Source organism: Macaca mulatta, chromosome X, assembly GCF_049350105.2.
Source record: "Macaca mulatta isolate MMU2019108-1 chromosome X, T2T-MMU8v2.0, whole genome shotgun sequence".
Taxonomy (NCBI): domain Eukaryota; kingdom Metazoa; phylum Chordata; class Mammalia; order Primates; family Cercopithecidae; genus Macaca; species Macaca mulatta.
The window spans coordinates 46572554-46581820 of NC_133426.1; the positions used below are offsets into that span (position 1 = coordinate 46572554).

A 9267-nucleotide genomic window follows, 5' to 3' on the forward strand; every position below is an offset into this window, starting at 1 on the left:
TTGATACATAATTTGACTGTACCTATTACAGGTATTTGTTTCTTACTTTAACCAGCAGTTGCATTTACAGGACCCTATCCTAGTGAAATATTTATGTGTACTTAAAGATGTCCAAGGCAGTCCTATTCATATTAGCAAAAAGTAGAAGAAAGCCCTAAAAGGCCTGGCACACTGGCTCACGCCTGTAATCTCAGCACTTCGGGAGACCAAGGCAGATGGATCACTTGAGCTCAGGAGTTTGAGACCAGCCTGGGCAACATGGAGAAACCCCATCTCTATAAAAATAAAAAAGGGCTGGGCGCAGTGGCTCATGCCTATAATCCTAGCACTTTGGTAGGCTGAGGCAGGCGGATCACGAGGTCAAGAGATCGAGACCATCCTGGCCAACATGGGAAACCCTGTCTCTACTAAGAATACAAAAGTTAGCTGGGCGTGGTGGCACACACCTGTAGTCCCAGCTACTCGGGAGGCTAAGGCAGAAGAATCACTTGAACCTACGAGGTGGAGGTTGCAGTGAGCCAAGATCGTGCCACTGCACTCCAGCCTGGCAACAGCGAGACTCTGTCTCAAAAAAAAAAAAAGTTAGCCGGGCATGGTGGTTTGTGCCTGTAGTCCCAGCTACTCAGGAGGCTGAAGTGGAAGAACTCCATGAGCCATGAGCCCAGGAGGCTGAGGTTGCAGTGAACCGAGATCGTGCCACTGCACTTCAGCCTGGGCAAGAGAGTGAGACCCTGTCTCAAAAAAAAAAAAAAAAAAGAAAAATAAAGAAAGCTCTAAATGTACTGTGTTCCTGGGAACCCCCAAATGGTAGAACAACAGCTGTATTACCAGGTGACATTGCTTATGAGAAAAATAACCCCTGATTGGCAAATAATCTGCATATGGACTAGGACGAGACAGTAGTTAAATAAATTGTTCCATCTATACTCTGGAACTGTCATGATAAAAATTGACTCACACAGGATGGGTGCGGTGGCTCACGCCTATAATCCTAGCACTTTGGGAGGCTGAGGCAGAGATCAGGAGTTTGAGACCAGCCTGGCCAACATGGCAAAACCCCATCTCTACTAAAAATACAAAAATTAGCTGGGTGTGGTGGCGCGAGCCTATAATCCCAGCTACTCGGGAGACTGAGAAAGGAGAATCTCTTGAACCCGGGAGGTGGAGGTTGCAGTGAGCCGAGATCGCACCACTGTACTCCAGCCTGCAGAGCAAGACTTCATCTCAAAAAAAAAAAAAAAAAATTGACTCACACTCACACATAAGGATGCCTGGGATACTTTTGTCTAAATGAAAAAACAAACAAACAAACAAAAACAGCAAATTTCAGAAAAGCATAGTAGGAGCATATTTTCATTAAAAACAACCCATGCAAAATTTTGTGGTTTTGTATCTATATAAAACAAAAAATATCTGAAAGGCAAACAGTTAGTAGAAGAGGACTGAGACTGGGTTCATTCGTTGGAATACAACAAAAAGGGAGGAATAAAAATCAGCCCTGTTTTCCTGGCTTGAAAACTGGAAAAAGTAAATATCCACTCAAATAGCATCACATTTTTTTCTTCTAAATTGCCTGCCTTATCTTTTTGACTCCTTTCTACCACATTTTTTTTTTCGTTTTTTAAATCATTGTTCATATTACATACATAAATCCTCTGTGTATTATATGCATAGAAGGTATTTTCTCTCAGCTTCAAATATGTCTTCTGACTCTACAGGTTTTTAACATTTACAGTCTAACCTGACAATATTTCCCTTTATGATTTCTGGGTTTTCCATCTTCATTAAAAATGTTTCTTGCAGGGCCAGGCACGGCGGTTTACGCCTGTAATCCCAGCACTTTGGGAGATTGAGGCGGGCAGTTCAGCTGAGGTCAGGAATTCAAGATCAGCCTGGCCAACAGGGTGAAACTCCGTCTCTACTAAAAATACGAAAATTAGCCAGGCATGGTGGCGCACACCTGTAGTCTGAGCTACTTGGGAGGCTGAGGTGGGAGAATTGCTTGAACCCGGGAAGTGGAGGTTGCAGTGAGCCAAGATCGTGCCACTGCACTCCAGCCTGGGCCACAGAGGGAGACTGCATCTCAAAAAACAAAAACAAAAACAAAAACAAAAACAAACAAAAAAAAACGTTTCTTGCACTGCACAAAGTTATCCATATATCCTCCTAAATTTTTACCCAATTTTTCAACTATATATTTAGGTCTTCAACCAATCTAGAATTCACTTTTATATGATATAGAAGAGTCTTTGTTTCCATACAGACAGAGACTCAGCTGTGTCACCACCATTCAGTAACCACTTTTTCCACATAACGGAAATCACATTTTTATAATCTTGACTCACAGAATCCTATATAAGCAATAAAAGAAAATCTAGAAGTCACAAAAGATTGTGAAATTAGACCACATTAACAAAATGTAAGTGTCCACTCCCCAAACTTAATAAGACAAGTCAAAACAAATGAAGTATGAAAAAATATTTGCAACATATATGATAGAGATCTTATTTACTTGAGTTAACATAAAGAGCTAGCATCCAGCAATCAAATTAATTCCACACCCAAGAGAAAAGGAGGCAAATTACTAGAACAAATAATTGAAATAAAGAAGTACAAATGGTGGTTAAAAAAATGAAAAGAAGACTGGGCACAGTGGCTCACACCTGTAATCTCACCATACTGGAAGGCCAGGGTGGTAGAATTGCTTGAATTCAGGCACTGGAGAACAGCCTGGCCAACACAGTAAGACTCCAACTCTACAAAAAATTGAAAAATTAGCCAGGTGTGGTGGCATGTACCTGTATTCCCGGCTACTTGGGAGGCTGAGGTGGGAGGATTGCTTGAGCCTGGGAGGTTGAGGCTGCAGTGAGCCATGACCACACCACTGCACTCCAGCCTGGGCAACACAACAAGACTCTGTCTCAAAAAACAAATAGCCCAGTGCAATGGTCCCACCTGTAATCCCAGCACTTTGGGAGGCCAAGGCAGGTAGATCGCTTGAGCTCAGGAGTTAGAGACCAGCCTGGGCAACATGGCAAAATCCTGTCTCTACAAAAAATACAAAAATTAGCCAGGTGTGGTGGTGCACGCCTGTGGTCCCAGCTATTCAGGAGGCTGAGGCAGGAGGATCACCTGAGCCTAGGAGGTCGAAGCTACAGTGAGCTGTGATCATGCCACCATACTGTAGCCTGGGTGACAGACTGAGACCCTGTCTCCAAAAAACAAAGAAACAAAAAATATGAAAAGACACTAATTTCAGGAAATGTGAATTAAAATGCACCACTCTTTTATCCTGCATCATGGCAAAAATCAAAGCATTGGATAATGCACTGTGATTGCCCACTTATGGGAAAAGGCATATACTGCTGCTAGGAGTACACATCAGTATATTCTATTTGGAGGGCAATTTGACAGTTCTGAATCAAAATTCATGATGCACATGAATCTGACCTAGAAATCTCACATCTGACATACTCACATGCAGGCAACGGAATGTACTGTACATTGCTATGCTGTTTATAGCAGCAAAAGACTAGAAATACCCTGAATGTTCATCACTAGGAGAAAGGTGAATAAATATTGGCATTCCCATGCAATGAAATACTAAGCAGCTGCTTTTGCAAACAAGGTAGACCATTGGTTTTAAACACTGGATACTTCTCTCCCCTAGGGGATATTTGGCAATGACTAGAGACACTTTGGTTGCCAAAACTGGAGGAGGGATTCTACTGGCACCTAGCAGAGATAGAGGCCAGGGACTCTGCTATACATACAATGCACAGGAAAGCAGCCACAACAAATAATGATCAGAACCACAATGACAATAGTGCTGCACTAAGAAACCCTAGGGACAACTAAATACAAGTAAAGTGGAATGATCATGAAGACAAGACCAAAAGGACCAGAATGAGCTCTAATGTGTTAGAGAAAAGGTGTGTGAGAGCAGAAGCTAGCACATACAGGAGTGAACAAAGAGACTCATACATCCTGGCTGGGCCTGGTGGCTCACGCCTGTAATCCCAGCACTTTGGGAGGCTGAGGCAGGCGGATCACAAGGTCAGGAGATTGAGACCATCCTGGTTAACATGGTGAAACCCCGTCTCTAGTAAAAATACAAAAAATTAACCGGGCGTGGTTGCAGGCGCCTGTAGTCCCAGCTACTCGGGAGGCTGAGGCAGGAGAATGGCATGAACACGGGAGGCGGAGCTTGCGGTGAGCTGAGATTGCACCACTGCGCTCTAGCCTGGGCAACAGAGCAAGATTCTGTGTCAAAAAAAAAAAAAAAAGATTCATACATCCATACAGATAAGCATACATATTCTCTGAAAGACTGTACCAAAAAATGAAGGAATCTTGAGGATGGGAAAATTATTTTTTGCCTTTTCTTGAACAAAGCTTTCATTTGAATTTTTACTATGTGTATGCATTACTTTTAAATGTTCAATTTATTAATGCTCTATTCAGAATATTTTTACATTTTAAGATCCATGTTCTTAAGGGAAACTGGTCTACAATTTTCTTTTTTGTAGCATCTTCCTCAAATTTCAGGTTAAGTGGCTTCACAAAATGAACTGGGTACCTTTTCGTCTTTAATAGCCTGGAAAACTGGAACACAGAAATTATCTGGTCTTTACATTTAGTGAAAGGAGTAATTATGAAGGATTTCGGAGGGCAAATTTAAGTCTCAGTACCTTTTAGTCAAAACCTGACTACCAGGTATAACCTCCATAAACACTGGTACTACAGAGCAAGCAGATACAGAGAAAGTTGTTCATGAGGCACTGTTTACAATAGTAAAAAGAAATTAGGCCAGGCATGGTGGCTCATGCCTGTAATCCTGACACTTTGGAAGGCCAAGGTGGATGGATCACCTGAGGTCAGGAGTTCGAGACCGGCCTGACCAACATGGAGAAACCTCGTCTCTACTAAAAATACAAAATTAGCTGTGCGTGGTGGCACATGCCTGTAATCCCAGCTACTCGGTTGGCTGAGGCAGGAGAATCGCTTGAACCTGGGAGGCAGAGGTTGCAGTGAGCCGAGATCGCACCATTGCACTCTAGCCTAGGCAACAAGAGTGAAACTCCGTCTCACACACACACACATACACACACACACACACAGAAATTAAAAACCTAAATATCTGTGAATAGAAAAAATAGTTACATGATATATCCATACTATGAAATAGGAATTAAAACAATCTTTATATATTAACAAGGAACACCACCCAGGATATAATCAGGTTCAAAAAGCAAGATAGGTATGTGAATATGATGCCATTTGTGTAAAAGCATAAAAAACAATACATATGTATATGTTTTTAGTTCATTAAACTGACATAAATGCATCTACCTCACAGTTTCAACCAACTGTTAACAGTGGACATCTCTAAGGAGGAATGTGGTACCAGGGGGAGAAGAAATAGAAACTTTATTGGCTACTAGTTTCTTCTATGTACATTAAAACATTATACACAAACATATTCTCTTAAACACAGTAAAAAAGACCAAGCGATCTAGAAGTGAAGAAAGAGGCAAAAGCAAGATGAATCTATGTATTTAAACAATTCTTCTCTGAGAAGGAGAAGAAAAGATGAGGTACAGTTTCTGGAAGAACAAGTAAAGAGAAGTATCTTTTTCTGTTTTTCCTCTCTCCTGGTGAGGGGAAGGATTAGAGAAACCAGAGGCTGAGGACAAGTTGAACAGAAAACAGCCAGAGAAGAGTGGATAATTGGTATTTTCAAGTGTATATATAGATTCCAAACTTTGCCTCAATTTCACTGGAAAAAAAAGTAGGGGTACATTAGAACTCACCTGGGACATGGCCATCTTGTTGTGCTCCGGCAAAGGATGGAGATCTATAAAGACAGAATTAGAAAGGTTGAGTTCAGTGGGTATAGACATAAGATCATCATCACCACCCTAATAATAATTACCTTTGCACCCTGGGAAGAATGATCTAAAAATAAGGCCTGGTAGCTTCAGCCTATTCCCATGGGATGCTACTAAGATCATGTGGGTTTTGCGCATGAAACTGTCTCGCTACTAAGATCATGTGGGTTTTACACATGAAACTGTCTCGCTACTAAGATCATGTGGGTTTTGCACATGAAACTTTGTCTCCCTTACTGGACAGATGCATGACTTGTGTCCAAGGTCATCTAAATGTCAGAAACCAGTAACAACTTAACATCTCCTTTACCTCAAGAGTTCTATTCCTAGTACAAAGATGCAAAATGTTACTGTTGTCATTTCCACTAAAAAAATGTGCCTATAATCCCTGCATGTGGGGAGGCTGAAGGAGAGGATTGATTGAGGCCAGGAGTTCAAGACCAGCCTGGGCAACATAGCAAGGCCTTGTCTCTACAAAACTAAAAATTAAAAATATTAGCTGGCGTGGTGGTGCATGCCTGTAGTCCCAGCTACTCAAAAGGCTGAGGTGGGAGGGTCTCTTGAGCTGAGGAGTGCGAGGTTAGTGAGCCATGATCACGTTCCTGCACTCCAGCCTGTGTGAAAACGTCAGAGCCTGGCTCAAAAATAAACAAAAAATAAACAAAAAACTTGGAAGCAACTAAATGTGCAGCAAAGGGGACTCAGTAAAAAAATATGAAACGTGCAAAACAAGCATACTACACAGGCTTTAAAGATGGTTTCTGAACTTCGTTTTCAGTTCCTGGGTGTTTAAAAGGAGGTTCCGGCACAGCAACTGCAGTGTGATCTCATTTTTGTTAAGCAATATGTACAAATATGAAGTCTCAAACAGCATTTATTCTTTTTTTTTTTTTTGAGACAGTTTTGCTCTTTTTGCCCAGGCTGGAGTGCAGTGGCATGATCTTGGCTCACTGCAACCTCCACCTCCTGGGTTCAAGCGATTCTCCTGCCTCAGCATCCCAAATAGCTGGGATTATAGGCATGCACCAACATGCCCAGCTAAGTATTTTTGTATTTTTAGTAGAGACAGGGTTTCACCATGTTGGTCAGGCTGGTCTCGGACTCCTGACCTCAGGTGATCCACCCGCCTTGGCCTCTCAAAGTGCTGGGAATACAGGCGTAAGTCACCGCACCTGATCTCAAACAGCATTTATTCAAATGCTGACATTGGTTACATTGATTGGTGATTTTAATTTCCTTGTTTATTTGCATTTTGGACAATGAAAATTAATTACTAATGAAACAAAAATTAAAAATTATTAAAAATCAATTCTTATCAAACAGAGCCCTAGAGGTGAAAAGACCCTCTGCAAGTGTGTATGAGTAGGATCTCTTGATGTGGTTTGGAGGAAGGAGGCCAACAAGGGCTCAGAGGGCTGCAGGGGAGGAGAGGTGTGGGGCTGGGTGGGTAACAGCCCAGCACTGTCAGTTCTGTGAGGGGTTGAAAACCACTGTGCCTGCTCCCCTGCATCTGCCTCTTTAACTGGCCACCTACCCTGTTCCCACCCCACCACTTCCTCCTTTCCCACGATTTGCATTTTGATTGCCATGCTCCTCCTTCTTTGGCAGTTTTTCAAAAGAAAGTTCCAGCAAGGAGCTTCTGTGCAGAGTAACCATTTCTTACTTCAGCAATCACTGTGATGCCATCAGGACAACAGGGTTCAGCTCCGTGTAGGTTAACAAGTCATGTCCTCAGACCTGGTTTCATTGAGCTTCTAAATAAGGCAGCAGAGCTGGATGACAGCGTACCTAGAGACTACTCTGAAATTCTATAAACTAAAAATATATTTTCTGCACTTTGGTCAGGATGAAGGGACACTCGCATTTCCCCTGGAAGCAGGTGCCTGGTTGATGATGTGGGGCTGACTCAAATTCAGAAAAAGCCAATGGCAAGAGAAGGAAGCACGGGGGTGCACAAATAGGTGTGCTAGGAGAGGCCAATCCTCTGTGGCTGGCTGTGATCCTTTCTAGCCTCATCCCGCCTTTGCAGGCACTACAGCAGGGCACCTGCCCCATGGCGGGGGTACCCATGCCTCCATTCACCTGTGACTTTCACCTGTCCCTCCTCCAGTAGGAATCAAACTGCACTGTCATATGGTCCTTGATGGCACCTGGAAGTTGAGCCAGTTTGCTCTGTCTCAGCTGAAGTGAGGGACAAAGGTCACTAAGGATCCAGCTCTTCTAGGACCTGCTGTCCTGTGAACCTCCTTTCTCTGCCCTGAGGATCTGGGTCTGGACTCTGGGCTGAGGCTTCTCCTCCAACTCGCCTCAGCTCAGCGTACCTCTCTTATGTCCAAGGCGGCAGGACCAAGGGATTCAGAGACAAACACACCCCAGCTGGGGCCATCACTATAGCACCAGATCTCTGCCTGTGACCCAGGGAACTCACCTCCTCCTGCGGCCTCAGCCTAAGTCTTCTGAGACTAAGTGAGGAAGCCGGGGCACAGATAAACTGGAGTCTGAAGTCGGTGTAGCAGTGGTCTCAGGTCTGCACTCTGACCCTTGAAACACAATGACCACAGGAGACTCAATTAGCAACACCTATGCTCCCTTCTATGCAGTGAAGTTGAGTAAAACCCAAAGGTTTTTACCCAACAGAAGAGGGACAACGCCTCATTCTAGCTTTAAGAATGAATTAACATTCATGCACAGCTCAATTATCCCCAGTGACGAAAACCCTGCCTTCCTGAGTTCCGGCTTTGGAACCAACTGATCACCTGCTGTGCCACTTTCATTCACTGAAGAAATGAGTGCCTTCCATGAGCCGGTTCTCCGTGCTGCAAATCCATCAGTGAACAAAATTTCAAATTCCCAGTTCCAGATTTCTAGTCTGGAAGAAGAGACACACAGGAAATAATAAACGTGATAAACAAAGTACAGGAAAAGAAAAAGAAAAAGGCTCCCTCAGGTTTGCTACCTACGTGACTTTGGACAGGCTGCCAAGCCACACTGTGCCGTTTTCTCTCTATAGCAGGAAAATAATCATCGTAACACCTCACAGGGCTCCTATTAATGTGAAACGTTTGCAAGAGTGCCTGGCAATTACCAGGGGGTGAGGATACAAGCGCTGAGTGACTCAATCAATTAGTCAGTCGTTGGCCCCGAACCTCGCCCCCAACACTCACGCCCACCGTCCGTGTCACTCAACCCCCACAAGGGCGCTCACCCGTGGCCCCATGACCCCACGGCCCCGTAAACTCCCGTCATTCCTCCCGTCCCCCACATTCCCCTATCCAATCCATCACCACCCCCGTCCCGCTTACTTCACTGCCAAGAGCCTGAAACCTCAGGGGCGGAAGACCACAGCCAGTGTGAACGAAGCGCCACCCTGCGGGTC

The 9267-nt window shown here is 43.8% G+C and overlaps 1 protein-coding gene across 16 annotated transcripts in view; it reads right to left on the reverse strand.

The window, feature by feature from the left end:
* ZNF674 (zinc finger protein 674) overlaps positions 1-9267 on the reverse strand; it is a 42121-nt gene that overhangs the window by 32146 nt on the left and 708 nt on the right. For 5 of the 16 annotated variants that reach the window (XM_077988596.1, XM_077988595.1, XM_077988591.1 and 2 more), the window contains exons 1-5: positions 9194-9243; positions 8648-8760; positions 8320-8431; positions 5814-5857; positions 4127-4263 (exon numbers count right to left, since the gene is read on the reverse strand). In XM_077988596.1, coding sequence (XP_077844722.1) covers positions 4127-4189 — 63 coding nt within the window. In that variant the 5' untranslated portion in view covers positions 4190-4263; positions 5814-5857; positions 8320-8431; positions 8648-8760; positions 9194-9243. Of the gene's footprint in view, positions 1-4126; positions 4264-5813; positions 5858-8319; positions 8432-8640; positions 8761-8851; positions 8896-9193; positions 9244-9267 lie in introns of those variants that run through there. The other 11 variants (XM_028842178.2, XM_015127284.3, XM_077988592.1 and 8 more) reach the window with 5 other exon arrangements.